Source organism: Rhinatrema bivittatum, chromosome 3 (genome assembly GCF_901001135.1).
Source record: "Rhinatrema bivittatum chromosome 3, aRhiBiv1.1, whole genome shotgun sequence".
Taxonomy (NCBI): Eukaryota; Metazoa; Chordata; class Amphibia; order Gymnophiona; family Rhinatrematidae; genus Rhinatrema; species Rhinatrema bivittatum.
Window position 1 is genome coordinate 507,827,188 of NC_042617.1, and position 16,935 is coordinate 507,844,122.

Here is a 16,935-nt window from a genome sequence, read left to right on the forward strand (position 1 = left end):
CCTTCCCTTGGGCATGATTAGTTTATCTATGAGTGTTACTGTGGTACTGTCAAAGGATGAATAAACCAATCCGACTTGTGTCGTGGAATGTGAGTGGGATACACTCGCCAATTAAACGCACCAAAATACTTACGCAGTTGAAGAAAAAATCCACTCTAGTAGCTTATTTGCAGGAGACGCACTTGACCCAATCTGAGCATGCAAAATTGCGCAGGGACTGGGTGGGGGAGGTCCGTAGTGCTGCGGGGTCCACAAATTCCGCGGGGGTGGCTATTCTGTTTCACAAAAATTTCCCATTAACTATCACTAAGGAAATAGCGGACCCGCAAGGTCGCTATCTTATCTTGGTTACTGAACTTTATGGTCAGACTGTTGTCTTTTGCAATGTGTATGCCCCTAATCTATTTAATTTCAATTTCTACAGAGGCTTGTACACTCACCTTCTTCCATACCTTAATGCGGTATTACTTTTGGGAGGAGACTTCAATACTATACGGGACGGGGAGTTGGATGCCTCCACTTCCCGCAGGCCTGAGAGGTCCATGGGGCGAGGACCTAGTTTCCTTGAAAAGATGTTGCATTTATTAGACGCGTGGCGAGTTTTACACCCTCTGGAGAAGGACTTTACCCATTTGTCCCGGGCCCATGCTTCTTTCTCTAGGCTGGATTATTTCTTGGTGAGTGAGCATGCTTTTTCTCGTATTCAGGCCACGGGTATAGATAATATCATCATTTCGGATCACGCTCCAGTGTGGCTGGACTTGCAATTGCAGGGCAATCAGGCGACACTCGCTCATTGGCGCTATCCATACTTTTTAGTCCATGATAACAAATTTCAAGAATATTTGAAGACTAAATGGTCTGAATACGCAGTGCTGAATCGAGAGCATGCCGCTCAATCCTCTTTGTATTGGTCTACTGCGAAGGCGGTGCTTAGAGGAGACATTATTTCTTATGTCGCCCACCGCCGGAAGGTGATAGATAACCAGGTTTTGTTAGTTACCAGGCAATTGCGCAAAGCTCGCGTGTCCTTGGTTCAGCACGAAACTAGGGAGGCTCGCTTTGAGTTTCGTTCGTTGCAAACAGCCCTTAATTCTCTTCTCCACCAAAGAGCTCGAAAAAGCTACATTTACTATCAATATCAACTCTACCGGTATAGTGACAAAACGGGAAGAATGATGGCCAATTTGGTCAGGTCGGCACGCCCGAGCCGTTTTGTCCCTGCTTTGAAGATCTCTCCCACAGAGGTAGTTAGGGACACGAAGTCTATTCTACAGGGATTTCGTGCCTTCTATTCTAAGCTGTATACCTCTACTGATGGGGGGGGAGACGATGGAGAACGGTTTTGTTCGGGCCTGACGCTACCCCGTCTAACCTTGTTGCAGCGGGAGACCCTTAATCAACCCATTAGGGCACAAGAAGTGTTGCTGGCCATACAGCATCTGCGCGGTTTTAAAGCGCCAGGTCCCGACGGGTATACCGCGGAATTTTTCAAGGCGCTGGGGGACTTGATATCTGAACCCTTGGCGGCGTGTTTTTCTGAATTGATTTCCCGCGGTTCCTTTTTACCTCATGAAAACGTGGCGTTAATCACTTTGATACCGAAACCGGGGAAGGATCCTCTGTTACCAGAATCATACCGGCCGATATCACTGTTAAATTTAGACCATAAATTATTAGCAAAAATATTGGCTGATCGGTTAGCCCCAATTATCCCTACTTTGGTGGGGGATCACCAAGTCGGGTTTGTGCGTCAGCGTTATGCCCTAGCTAATATTCGCCGCGTGCTCACAGCTATGACAATGTGTCGCCACATGGGGGAACCTCATTTAGTTATTAGTTTCGACGCCGAAAAGGCGTTCGATCGCGTAGAATGGCGATATCTTTTCACCCTTTTGGAGGATTTGGGATTTTCCGGATTTTTTCTCCAAGCGGTGCGTTTATTGTACGCTGCCCCGAGCGCTGTTATCCTGTTAAATGGCACAAGCTCCGAACCTTTTGTGGTGACGCGTGGGACCAGGCAGGGGTGTCCATTGTCCCCTCTGTTGTTTATTCTACAATTAGAGCCACTTATGCTAGCGATTCACCAGAAAAAGGGGATACGGGGAGTTAGAATGGGTTCTCGGATATTTAAGGGAGTAGCCTTCGCGGACGACTTGCTCATGTTTGTTACTAACCCACAAGTTTCGGTTGCAGCCTTACTAACTTTGATAGGGTCTTTTGGTGCCTTTTCTGGTTTGAAACTGAATGAAGATAAATCCTCGGTGATGGCGTTCCCTTCTGATCTCCCGGCCAGATGGCAAGGTGACTTTGCGCTGCATTGGACTCAGGGCCCTCTCCGTTATTTGGGGGTGAATATTGCACCTGACCCGGACAAGATTTATCAGGCAAATGTCCCGGGGTTATTGCGCAGCACGGAAGACAGTTTGTCTGCCTGGAGAAATATACCATTATCTTTGAGCGGCAGAGTGAATCTCTTTAAAATGTGCATTTTGCCTAAATGGCTCTACTTCTTGCAGAATGTGCCCATTCTTTTAAAACGTGTGGACTTGCGGAACTTGGATAGTGTCCTGCGCAAGTTTCTGTGGCGGGGAGGGAAATCCCGGATCTCTTTGACTTGGTTGAAAGCTAAATGGGGTAGGGGGGGGTTGGGTGTCCCGGACATGGCCACATATAATTTAGCATGTAATATGCGGCTGGTGCGGGACTGGGTGTTGGATGTGGGTACTTTTACATCCCGGTACTCCGAGCGGGCGGTGATGGCACCTCTAACCCCAGCTTATGTGTTGCAAGCGGCAGCTGCCACTCTTCCTTCCTTTTTGTTAAGTTCCCCGTTAATGCGCCCGATTCGCCTAACCTGGCGGAGAATGGCTGCAAAAGTGCATATTTTACCATACTGTGCGTATCTCCTCCCGGTGTGTGGAAACGCTGAGTTTACCCCAGGATTCCAGTCCTCTGGCTTTCGGGCCTGGCAGGCCCGGGGTATCACGCATCTGGGACATTTGTTTACCATGGAGGGGAGGGTTTTCTCCTACAAGGAAATACGGGATACGTATGGGGTGGGCACTCACCACACGTTTTCTTACTTGCAAATCAGTCACTACTTGAGGTCCCTACCGGAGGAACATAAAAGTCTAGCCACCCTCCACGCTATAAAACAGATATTTCACTTGGAGAGCCGAGTGCCCCCGTCATTGTCCCGTTATTATGCACGGTTAAGGCAGGGAGCGGAGGGGGACATGTGTACTGTCTTGGCCTCCCGCTGGAATAAAGATGGTGATTTTGCTCTTACTCCAGTAATATTACAGAGGTGTTTCCGCCGTGTAGCCAGGATCTCACTTAACCAATACTATCGGGAGTTGCAATATAAATTTTTGAGCCGGGCATACGTGTCCCCTCATATAGCTTTTCATTTAAAACTTGCCTCCACCCCTGGTTGCGCCCGCTGTGGCCATAGTCTTGGTACTTTATCACATGCCTTTTGGACTTGCCCGCCGATACACCGATTCTGGCAACTCATGGCGGATTATCTGGCTGATTTGCTGGACGTAGCCTTTCCTGTTACTCCATTATGGTTGTTATTTGGCTGTATTTCACCAATTCGCATCAGAGATCCTGGCTCGCGGATGCTCCTGGCCAAAGCTTGTCTTGTAGGGAAAAGAATTATCCTATCTGGATGGCGGACGACGGATGACCCCTCCTTTTGGGCTTGGAGAAATAGCTTCCACTTGATGATGACTATGGAACATATGGCCTCTCGACACTCTCCCAGCGACAGGAAACGTTTCCTCTCCGTGTGGCAGCTGTATATCCAAACTCTCCCACATCGCATTCGCAGTCTTCTTCTCAATGCCTGATTGCGGAGAACTTGCTTGGTCTATATCCTGGTCTGTGGGGACCGTTATGTGTATTTGGACTTGATGCTATCAGATTACACTTGTCGGGGGGGTGGGGGGGGGGGGGAGGGGGGGACTTGGGGATTCTCCTTTATGAGTGGTAATTGCTGTATGTAGCCTGGGATGGGTGCAGAATCACCCCATCTCAGGAATGTTCATGATGTTATTGTTTAAAACCAATAAAAATCGTTTAAACATTAAAAATGAAAATTCAGCCAGTTGTAAGTAGGTACTTCACATTGATCAGTGTATACTCCACCTTGTTTTGTCCATTGTTGGAATCTTTCCTTTTCTAAATACATCTGCTTCCTGTTGCTCCAGTATTCTGTGGAATAAAGTTGTAAAATCTAGCATTAAAATACTGCTGCTTGCCAACTCTAGGACCTTGGGCTACTATCTTACTTGCTTCATTGGCACATCCCTTACCTCTTTCCTTCATTGCTTGTAATCTCTTGCTTTCCCTCTGATTTTTGGAATTTTACAGCTGATTGCAGCTATTCTATATTAACTGCTCTGGCATGGTATTGATTAATTTTTTCCCTTCTTCCTGCAGCTATGACTGTGCGGAATGGAGGAAACGTACTGGTTCCCTGTTACCCATCTGGAGTGATTTATGATCTCCTGGAGTGTCTCTATCAATATATTGACTCTGCAGGACTCTCCAATGTTCCGTTCTACTTCATATCTCCTGTTGCCAACAGCTCACTTGAATTCTCCCAGATCTTTGCTGAATGGTATGTTCTAGGTTTATAGTTAATTATGCATGGTACAATAGTATAAATTGTAGTGAGCTGCAATATTCACAATCAATTAGTATATTCTTCCCAGTGTTATGGTGTTTGTTTTTCTCAAAAGGTAAGTGTTTTCAGTCACATGCCACCTCAAGGAGATTCCTAAGCTTAGAGTTCAAGAGCCTAGACCAATGTGTTAAATCAACCATCTGTTCACATTAACCAGAAGTTCATGTTATATTGCAAATCACTGAGGAACGTCTGTTTTGCTGTCAGGTTAAGGACCTTTTATAAATATCAGCATGCTCCAGCTCAGAGCAATTTATTATTTTATTATTTATTTTATTTATTTAATTTCTTTTCCTATACCGATGCTCAAGACTAGGTCTTATCGTACCGGTTTACAATGTAACTGAGGGGAAACCAATTAACATCAAGGTAGAAAGCAATGCTAAGGTTTTATTTCAGAAGGCACTTAGCACAATATAACCATTCTCTGACTTATTTTCTGAATCTTAGGCAGCAAACTGCTCAGATTTCTCTATCAATATAAGTGCAACTCAGATGCTAGAACACTGTGCTGTTGTCAGCTGCCCTCTTAACTCCCATTGGCCAATCTGTTCCCCTGGGGCGTGGTTGTAGATCTATGCCTAAATCTGCAGGAGAGTCCTTCTGAATGGCTAGGCCTCTGATCAGCGGAACCCATCATTTCCTTTCGTGTAGCAGATGGATTCAAAACAAGTGGGTATAGCGTGCTCGTGCTAGCAGTTGGAGACGGATCTGACGTCAGCACGGGTACATATACCCCCACAGGAAGTGCAGCAACTCAGTAATTTCCGTCTCCAAAGCAGTTTGGAGCTTCCAACGCTCGCTGAGCGTTCATCCAAATTCTACTCGACTAAATTCTTGAAGACTTCCATTTGAAGATCGAGCCCCGCACTCCTGCGGTGATACCCTACGGTCCCTCCCCCAGTTGAGTTTCCCGAGGCGATTTCCGTGATCCCTCGGAGGTGAGAGCCTCGGTCCGGTGGCCGAATCGCGGCAGGGACCTAGCTCCCGGGTGAGAAGGGCTCGGGCGTGGCGTAGAGGTGGCCTCGGTCCCGACCCGTACGTGGTGAGGACTTAGCCCCCGAGTGAGAAGGGCTCGGGCGCGGCTTAGAGGCAGCGGGTGCACTTCCTCGAGCGTGGCGGTGAAGGTACTTACCCTCTCCCCCCACGGCCGGAGACCGCCCGGGTCACGACCGGGAAGCACCGAAGATCAGGTAAGGCGTACATCTTTCTTTGGTCTCCGGAGGACGAGGATCAGCGGGGGTCGGCCTCCGTGGCGGCCCGCCATTTGCCTGCCTGTTCACTTCCGTGTTACGCGCACATGGTTACGCGCACGTTGTTATGCGCACGCTGTTACACATACATCATTACGCGCAGCGTTTGGTTAGGCGCAGGCCGTAGAGCGCACATAGTTCCGCGCACGCTGTTACGCACACGTTGCTACACGCACAAAGTTGGGCGCACGTTACTAGCATTTACTACGCGCACACCGCTAGGTTAGGTGCTCGCTGACAGGTGCACATTCATAGGCGCACAGCTTTCGCGCATAGCGATACGATACGCAATGGAGCGTATGAGAGCCCAGATGCCCATGGAGCTGGCGCCTCCAGAATCAGGCATTAGAGCTCTAGGCCTCTGCTCAGCATGCCATCTCAGAGCTACACAGAGCGAGGAAGCAGATTCCCTATGTGCCCAATGTGAGGAGGCCTTGGGAGTTCCAGGGCAGGGCCGATCCCAGCCCCTACTGAGTGCCAGTTCCTCAGGGAACACCCCGGACCTAGCAGGTCGAAGCGAGCAGCCGGGGAATCCTAGAGACCTGGTGCCCCTGAGATCAGATCCTGCTTCCCTCTCCTGGGTAGAATTATTCAAGGGGATTCATGCCTTTGTCCAAATGCAGGCTACTCCTCGACCGGACCCATATGTACCTGCTGACCCGGCCCCTGGACCTTCGAGGCCTAGGCACGGCCACTCGCCACCCGGGAGCCCCATTTATAGGGATTCAGATTGCTCTGAGGAAGAAGGTGAGCTTCCCGAGCACAGTGAGCCTCCCTCGGAAACCGAGCCGTATCGAACCATGAGATGCTTCTTCATTAAGGAGGATCTCCCGGACCTGGTCTCTCAATGCCTGTCGGAGTTGGCTATCCCAGGCCAGGGCTCCCCAGGGGAACCCAGAATGAACCCCCTGCTAGAGGGCCTTCGTCAGACGACCCACCATTTTCCCCTCCTCCAAGCAGCACAGCAGTTAATCGATCTGGAGTGGAATGCGCCAGAGGCCTCATTCAAAGGGATCGGGCTTTATCCGGCATGTACTCCCTGGACCCGGCAACTAAGGAGCTGCTGGCGTGCCCTAGGGTAGACACCATAGTCTGCGCAATGGTGAAGCGCACGGCCATTCCAGTTGAGGGTGGGGCGGCCCTCAGGGATGCGCACGACCGGCGCCTGGATGCCATCCTGAGGCAAGCTTTTGAGGTGGCCGCTATGTCCCTACGAATTGCGACCTGCTGCACCGTAGTGATGCGTTCCTGTTTGTCACAAGCCAGGAACAACACCCCGGGGGAAGAGATGGAATCAGCTCTCTCATTCCTCACTGACGCTGCCTCTGACTTAATGCGTACGGCAGCCAAGGGAGTGTCCTCATCAGTGGCAGCCAGGAGACAGCTCTGGCTACGGAATTGTGCGGCCGACTCCTCTTTTAAGGCAAGCCTTACCAGAATGCCTTTTAAGGGTTCTCTTCTGTTCGGCAGCGACCTCCAGAACTGGGCTACCAAGTGGGGCGCCTCTCCATTGCCCCGTCTGCCAGGAGACAGGTCAAGAAGGACCCAGCGCCCTCTGCCTAGGCCATCCAGAGGTGGAGGATCTCAACGCTTCAACCCCTACAGGACTCGCTATCAAGCACCTCGTTCTCAGACCAGGAACCAGTCCTTTCGGACCAGGCACAACAGGAAGAGAACCAGATCGGGTTCCGGCCCCGGCCGCACCCCACAATGACAATCAGCCGACCCATCCGGGGGTAGCAGCCATAGGGGGCAGGCTATCCCTCTTCTACCGCAGGTGGGTCAAGATTACCTCGGACCAGTGGGTCCTCGCCATCATCCGAGAAGGGTATTACCTGGACTTTCTTCGGCTCCCGCCGGACAAGTTTGTGGAATCTCCTTGTTCCCCCCTCAAGAGGACGGCACTAGAAGTGACCTTGCGGAGGCTCCTGTCCCTAAAAGCCATAACCCCAGTGCCTGCAGGGGAGATCAATTCTGGGCATTATTCCATTTATTTCATAGTACCCAAGAAGGAGGGCACTTTCAGGCCCGTCCTGGACCTCAAGTCAGTCAACCGACACCTACGGGTCCCCAGCTTTCGCATGGAAACTCTGCGGTCTGTCAAAAATGCAGTACAGCCAGGGGAGTTCCTCACATCCCTAGATCTGTCGGAAGCCTACTTGCATATCCCAATCCATCAGGATCACCAGCGTTATTTGCACTTCAAAGTCCTGAACCAACACTTCCAGTTCAGAGCGTTGCCCTTTGGGTTAGCCACCGCGCCACGGAACTTCACCAAGGTCATCGTAGTAGTGGCGGTGTCCCTCAGGAAGGAGGGAATCCTAGTCCATCCCTACCTGGACGATTGGCTGATCAGGGTGAAGTCACCGGAGGAGAGCCACCAGGCAACCAACAGAGTTATAGCTCTTCTGGAAAGCCTAGGATGGGTAGTAAACTTGAACAAGAGTTCTCTACAGCCTTCTCAGTCGCTGAAATACCTAGGAGTCTGATTCGACACCCAGGAAGACAGGGTCAGTCTGACCACCAAGAGGAGAGCAAAGCTCCGGAATCGTCTGCAGGCCCTGCTGAGCGCCACCCGGCCCACAGCGTGGGATTACCTACAGGTCCTCAGCCTTATGGCATCTACTCTGGATGTGATACCATGGGCGCAGGCTCATATGAGACTATTACAACACGCCCTCCTATCTCGGTGGAGCCCACGATCACAGAACTACACCGTACACCTACCTCTATCGGCCAGACTGCGGACTCAGATACGGTGGTGGTTGCAGCCCGGCCACATGAGCCGGGGGTCAAGAATGTCCTCCCCAACCTGGACCCTGCTCACTACAGATGCCAGCCTGAACGGATGGGGAGCACACTGCGAAGAACTCACCGCCCAAGGGCGGTGGAACAGAGAAGAGTCGGGGTGGAACATCAACCGACTAGAGGCACGGGCAGTCAGGTTAGCATGCCTGCGATTTGCCCACAGACTCCGAAACAGAGCGGTCAGAGTGATGTCGGACAACGCCACCACAGTGGCCTACATCAACCGACAAGGCGGAACCAGAAGCCGACAGGTATCCCTAGAAATAGCCCCCCTGATGTCTGGGGCGGAAGTAAATCTACAGGACATCTCCGCCGTCCACATCGCCGGGAAGGACAATACCACGGCGGACTTCCTCAGCAGAGAAAGCCTAAACCCGGGGGAATGGCAGCTGTCACCCACAGCTTTTCAGATAATTGTAGATCAGTGGGGGACCCCGGGCATGGACCTCCTAGCGGACAGGTCCAACGCTCAAGTACCCAGATACTTCAGTCGCAGACGAGATCCTCTCTCCCACGGGATCGACGCTCTAGTCCAGCCATTGCTGCAGGGGATCCTGCTATAAACGCCTTTCCTCCTTGGCCCCCTGCTGGGCGCCATTATACACAAGATTCAGCGACTCAAAGGCCTAGTTCTTCTAGTGGCCCCGGACTGGCCAAGAAGACCCTGGTACGCAGACATGAGAAGACTGCTGGCAGGGAATCCACTACCCCTGCCTCCGCACAGGGACCTGCTGAGACAAGGTCCCATTCTCCACGAGGATCCAGCTCAATTCTCTCTTACGGTCTGGCCATTGAGAGGGCTAGACTGAAGAAAAGAGGATACTCTGGGCCGGTAATAGATACACTCTCCTCCGAGCACGCAAAGTTCTCCACATCGCTAACATATATAAGGATCTGGAGAGTATTTGAAGCCTGGTGCGACACTTCACCAGCACCAATCCACACGCCGCTAAAATCCCTATCATTTTGGATTTCTTGCAAGATGGACTCCAGGAGGGTCTGTCCCTCAGTTCCATCAAGGTTCAGCTGGCAGCACTATCCTGCTACGGTCCCCGGAGTGGCGGCAACAGAATGCTGTTGCCACAAACCAAGACGTTCACGTTTCCTGAAAGGAGTCAAACACATTCGCCCGCCACTGAAGTAGCCAGTGCCCCTGTGAACCTCAACCTCGTATTGGAATTTCTAGGCGGGACCCCGCCTTCAGACCCTTCGAGGCCTATCCCTACGTTTGTTAACCTTGAAGATAGTGTCTGCCCTGCTGGCCGTATGCTCAGCATGCCGCATCTTAGAGCTACAAGCACTGTCCTGCCGTGATCCGTTTCTCAAATCACTCCAGACGGCTATCCATCTTCGCACGGTGGTCCTTCCTTCTTTCCCAAAGTAGTCTCACAATTTCACCTCACCAAACCATATCCTTGCCAACCACGGACGGTTTGAAGAAGTCAGAAGACGGTCGAATGCGACGCCATCTCGACATCAAGCAGACTGCTGTCCAGATACCTGGAAATGTCAGCAGCAGTACGAAAGATGGACCACCTGTCGTCCTTCACAGCGGGAAAAAGCAAGGGAAGCGGCCTCACGGCCCACCATCGCCCACTGATCAAAGAAGTTATATCAAGGCGGCCTACGTAGAGGCAGGAAAACCCACCCGCCTCTACGGGTCAAGGCTCATTCTACCAGAGCGCAAGCGGCCTCTTGGGCAGAAACTAGGATGCTGTCCGCCTGCAGAGTATGTAAAGCGGCGACCTGGTCCTCCCTCCATACCTTCTCCAGATTCTATCTACGTCTGGACGTCCAGGCCAGGGAGGACACAGCATTTGCGAGGGCAATCCTAAACGGGTCCTCGGGCAGCCTCCACCCAGTCCGGGAGTAGCTTTTGTACATCCCACTTGTTTTGAGTCCATCTGCTACACGAAAGGAAATGTGGAGATTACTTACCTGATAATCTCGTTTTCCTTAGTGTATGCAAATGGACTCAGCATCCCGCCCGGCTGCCGGTATACATGAGGATTCACCGATTCACGGTAAGCCATGTTTTTCTTATATAGGGCATCCACCCTGCCGGGTGTCGACGCCTTCCGGTTGAGAACACTGGCAGTCTCCAGCTACTATCAATTGATCAGGGTAATCCTGTTCATTTCATTGATCGGTCAGTCACACATATATCCATAAAGCTTTTGCAAGGAAGATTACTGAGTTGCTGCACTTCCTGTGGGGGTATATGTACCCGTGCTGACGTCAGATCCGTCTCCAACTGCTAGCACGAGCACGCTATACCCACTTGTTTTGAGTCCATCTGCATACACTAAGGAAAATGAGATTATCAGGTAAGTAATCTCCACATTGTTCAGCACCAGGTCTTAAACACTCAACTTGGATAAACCCCACCTCAAACCCAGCCAGTGCTCCTTTTTGTCCTGAAATTCATTTGCTCATTTACAGGGTGATTCATCAAAATGCGTTATGGCTTTAACGTACGCGACAATGCCATAAACGCACGCGATAGTTATCAAAATGCGCAGCGTGAATGCAAATTTTACAAATTTATTCAAAGGGGTGGGATTAGACAGGGGTTTGAGCGGGATCAATTAAAATGAGGAACATTATCTCACTGTGTGATAGTGTAACACATGCTATCGTATATGTGTATCGCCGGAAATAGCTACACCTTTTTTCCTGGCATTAAGCTGTGCGATATGCCCAAAACAGCCGAAATGCAATTTGCGATAAATATCCCAAATTATGTTTCGGGCATTTTTGGCCATGGAGAGGGAGTGGAGTGAAGGAGAGAGAGAGCACCTCTGGGGGTGGCACACATAGTAGTCAACTATTTATACCACTATAGGAGAGTCAGCTAGTAACTCGAGGTGAGGATTTGGTGATGGTCTAGGGTTTTGGGGCCAGTTTTTCATGCAGAGTGAGACATACGAACAGCACAGTTGACCTCGATGAAGATTTGACATGATTTGGAGTGAGGAAAGTCACACAAAGAAGAGATTTCTTCAATGTTCTCTTGCCCTAGTTTGGACTCTCTACCAGGGTACTTTCAAGCTAGGGCGAAAGAACATTGAAGTAATCTCATCTTAGTCTGACTTTCCTCACTCCAAATCACATCAAATCTTCCCTGAGGTATAGAATTTGATTGAATGTAGGGTTTAGTCATTAAGTAAAACTTTGCACTAGATTACTTTTCCTGTGTTGTACATTGACAAAATCTCTAGCCTAAGTACATCCTTTTCCAGGAGTGTGCTGCCTGGGGATCTGCTCAATTTCTGAAAAGTCATTTGCATGTGCTCTTCTCCAGTTTTAATTGTGGCTTGGCTGCACCTTGCACATGGATTTTGTGCACTCTGCAAAAATTGTATTTTCTGTCTCTCACTTTGATACAAAAGATCCTGTCTCTCACTTTGATACAAAAGATCATGTCTATATCAGGCAGCATTTGGTGCCTCTCCATACCCAACATCTCTGTGATTGAATGCTGTAACTTTGTGTTAGCTATTGATGACTCTATATACTAGTACTACTTTGATGCTTTCATGATTCTTGATATCTTGTGTATTCTTCATTAGCACCCAGTACCTTGAGACTGTTTTGACTCCTTGCGAGTAGTTTGGTGCTTTAAGATAACCTCCATTCTGAAGCCCTTTGAAGGTATTTCTGTGCCTAAAGACTGCTTTATACCTCTATTCCATTTCAGTACATTGTTCCAGGAGAGTACTTTGGCTTTTGAGGAGTGCTTGATCTCTTGCTTCAGTATAGTGCCTCAAAGTACATTTCTGTACCTCATACATGCCTTTGTATAATGGTGCCTTAAAATTGCAGTGGCACCTTGAGTGAAGAGTATCTTATGTTTGCTTTGGTGCTTCTGTGCACTTTGATATGTTGTAGCATATTTATGCGTTAGTGCCTCAAAAATGTTTTCAAGACTGTTTAAGTGTTTGATGCCTACATACTTTAATACCTTTAGAAATGCTCTGTATATTTCTGATTTGTACTTAAAGATGGTCTGGTTATTTGTGCATGTTTGTGTTTGGCTTTTTGATGCATAACTAACTACATGTCACAACTCTGATCTTTGGGCTTTATTTTTCAAGGATGTTTCTCCATGATTTATTCTGGCAGTTTCTATCAAATTAATGTGATTCTGGCATTTTTTAAATCAGATATTCTTCAGCAATGTCATAACCTAGTTGCCATGAAGGACTGGGTGGCTCAACAGATTAGTTGCAGTTTTATGGAGTCTTTCACATTTTAGATGGCAAGTTCAAATCCAGCTCAGTTCAACAGGAACTTTAAACGGTGGCCTATGTGAAATGAGTTAGCCATAGCAGAAGTGGACACATTGTAGCTCCAGTATGAATCTGTGAATTCTGCTGCATGCTATATCACTGATTTGTGGCAAGGACACAAGGAGAGAGATAAATTCCATTGTTTATTTTGATTGTTTCCTTTTGGGAGCTATTTCACAGGGCTTTTTCATCTATATCTTTCTCAGGGCATTATTCCAACTCTATTCACTCTATTCTGTGATTGCAGTTTACCTTTTTTTTCCATTTTTACTTGTACAAGGTAATTCTTACTTTATGAAGAGCAGTGTTTCCCAAACCTGTCCTGGGGCCCCCCAGTCAGTCAGATTTTCAGGATATCCACAGTGAATATGCATGGCATAAAATTTGCATTCTATGGAGGTATGCATGCATATTCATTGTGGATATCCTGAAAATCTGACTGGCTGGGGGTCCCCCAGGACAGGTTTGGGAACTTCTGATGTAGAACATCCTGTCTCTTTATTTTGGAGATGATGTAATCGTTAAGTTTTAATCTTTGCATTTTTCTCAGATGTGTGCTATGTACCCTTTCTTTGATCATAGTTTGACTGAGCATTGCATTTCTATGGTTTGCTATATGTAGAATTATAGTTCCTCATTATTCTATGTATCCCCAATTTGTACCTGTCTTTGCTCTCCTCCCCCCCCCCCCCCAAAAAAAAATGACTGACTTGGATGACTTCAGTTTCTCTTGCCAGATGAAGGTTGGAAAGGAGATCTGCTTTGAGAACTAACCCGTCTGTGCTGCTCTTTCACCAGCGAGTGTTCCTTCTCTAACATCTTTCAATATGCAAGAGAGTCAGATTTGTGCTGTACAACATGCCCACAGCACAGCTACAAGATCAGCTCCTAGATCTGTCCTAGGGGAACTAGTAACCACTATGGTTTTCAGGATATCTGTAATGAATATTCTTTAGAGAGATTTACATACATTAGAGACTTAGTGTATGCAAATCTATCACATGCATATTAATTGTAGCTGTCCAGAAAACCAGAATGGTGACTGATGTGGTTCAAAGGTGAATGGGTTGGGAAATACTACCCTAGATTATATTGTGATATTCATTTGGTCATTTTCTTTTGTTTAGTTGTAAAATATTGCAGAGCTGTTAACCCTGTTCTCTAAAAATTCCTTCCTTTTTGGTAACTTTATCAGCTCAGTTGGAAAATCTCTCGTAAGATTAGTTTTTGTTTTTCAGTAACCGTATTCTAACTGAGCACACAACTCCCATATCCACCTGAATCCAGTTTTTCAGGATATCTTCTTGAGATTTTTTACATTCCTTGAGAAAAAAAAACATTTAAAGTTTCCTAATCACTACCAGAGTGAATTCTCCAAGAGTACTTACCTAGGAAAAAATATCAATAAATGTTTTTCTCTAATGGTAGTATTTTCATAAATTCTCACAGCCAGAGTAGAATACCCACTTCACCTTGGATTTAGTACCAGTGTCAAACAGGGAACTGATGGTCTGAGAAAACATATAGCAACATAGTAATGAAGGCAAAAAAGGACCAAATGGTCCATCCAGTCTGCTCAGCAGTCTTATGTTAATATCTGCTGCACCGTGCAGCTTACCCCATCTTTCTATTAAGGGTAGCAACTGGCATTCCATGCAGTTATTCCCAAGCCTTATTTCAAATATTTGGTTTGAAATAGAGACCCAATTTTTAGAGCTCTAAGCATGGCAAACTCTTTGTCGTGGTATGTGACAGGTTATGTGACCCACTGTGAATCCATGAAAAACTGAGAATAGCAGTTACATATAAGTAATTTACTCTTATGCTTTTCTTTGTTGTTTTCTCTCATATTTTATATATGTATATAATATTTTGTTTTAAACTTCTGATTATGCATGCTTTTTGTAGGGTGTACTGTTTTCTCTAACCCCCCTCAAATTGTATTTATTTCAGTGCTCCAAGTCTCACCCTGCTTGAGAAGAAGCAGCAGGAATAAGTCACTTGTCTAGTAATTCAACAAATCCTCTTTTCTACCCACAGACTGAGCTGTCTGTGACACTACCAAGGGTCCATCAGGCTGACTATATTGCTTATTTTTTGTCTTCCATTTGTTGTATTTGTATCTCTCATCAACCACACAAAGGCACACCTGGTCCTCAGCAGTAAAGAGCCAGACAAGAAGCTACTTCTGAAACTTAGCTGATTTATTATTACATATAATTGGATTTATATAATCAAATAGTATTCCAGCCTGCTTTGCTGTACATATAGCCAGATGAAGAGTAGATTGTCTGGCTACATATTTTTGAGACCTGGACCGTGTGACAGCTTCTAGAGTGTAGGAAAGAACAGTGTTATCACCTAATTACAGTTGAGTAAATTGAAGCATAAGGCAGGTTCATATCCAATTTCATACACAGCAGTGAAAGGACAGGGATTTATACATATTCTATGAGGACAAGCAATCCTCACACATGGTTGACATCATCAGATGGTGCCTGGTACAGAACTTTGACTTCAGAGCTTCTGGAAATTTTGAGAATGCACCACTGGGCATGTACAGCCGTAGCCATTTCCCTGCATCCCATGCAGGGCCGCTCAGTCTCATTTTATCCACAGAGCTTGCAGATCACGATTCTTTTCTCACCCTCACAGCTGCTGCAGTGAAAGTTTTAGAGCTGCAGGAGCTTTTTTTTTTTTTTTAATTTTGCTGGTCCATGTGGATTATTTTTACCCTCTAGTCCTCTACATAGGTTTTTTCGTCCATTTAAGTTTCTTATTTTTTGTCACCTGCATGGTGTGCCAGTTCCTGTGCCCCAGAGTGATACTGGTTGGGTTTTTTGCAGGCTTAAGTCATATTTATGTTTTCATTGATGCCTCAGAGGGCTTGTTGATAACTGCCCCCTGCATAGTTGGCTATGTATTTTTCAATCACAACACAAACAGCCCAATGTACTAGAAACCAAAAGTAGCAATACAAACAGAAACAGAGGTTTCCAGATCAATTATATGATTCATAAACGCCACATCTATAATGTATTATATTGACAATTTTAATATGTAGGACTACTACCGACTGGATCTGTTAATCAGTCAGACCCAACATAGGAGAAGTCACGTTGCTTTATTTAATAATTATTTTTAGTCTTTTATCATTTTTCAAAAAGTATTGCCATGGGAAATGAAGAAGCCACAACGGGCTTTCGTTTAATGCAAGAACTCGCACAAAAATGATAGCAGTACTTAGCTTTAGCAACAGAAATGTAAATAAAGCAACGTGACTTCTCCTATGTTGGGTCTGACTGATTAGCAGATCCAGTTGGTAGTAGTCCTACATATTTAAAATTGTCAATATAATACATTATAGATGTGGCGTTTATGAATCATATAATTGATTATATGGCGTTTATGAATCATATAATTGATCTGGCGTTTATGAATCATATAATTGATCTGGAAACCTCTGTTCTGTTTGTATGTATTTTTCAACCCATGATAGATGGGGACTTTGCCTGGGAACAGAGGAACAGACCATGATGTCTTGGTCTGCTTCCCCTGTGAGGCTATTACCCAAAGAAAGAGTTGTTCCCAGCCAGAGCTTGTAGAAGCTTTGGAAACTTAGTCCGTCCAATGGACATCAACATTGGAGTCATCAACATCAAAGCATTCAGGATGGCACCAAACACCGGCAGTGTATCAATTCTTCCTTGAAACAGGTTGGTGCATAATCCCAGGAGAGGAGTCATTCTGACATTGACCGTGAGTTCTCTTCCTGGGAATCGCACCAGTCTCCAAGGGTCTAGATGACTCATTCACCTTTGGAGCCCAGAAAAACGTGGCCTCCCCTCCTAACTCCCAGTCTGTGTTGGCACAAGCAGTTTTGAGG

At 47.0% G+C, this 16,935-nt stretch overlaps 1 protein-coding gene across 4 annotated transcripts in view; it reads left to right on the forward strand.

Moving 5' to 3' along the window:
- The window catches only part of INTS9 (integrator complex subunit 9), a 423,090-nt gene that overhangs the window by 223,166 nt on the left and 182,989 nt on the right, over nucleotides 1–16,935 (forward strand). For all 4 annotated transcript variants that reach the window (XM_029596158.1, XM_029596159.1, XM_029596160.1 and 1 more), the window contains one exon: nucleotides 4,450–4,630. In XM_029596158.1, the coding sequence (XP_029452018.1) occupies nucleotides 4,450–4,630 (181 nt within the window). The remainder of the gene's footprint in view (nucleotides 1–4,449; nucleotides 4,631–16,935) is intronic.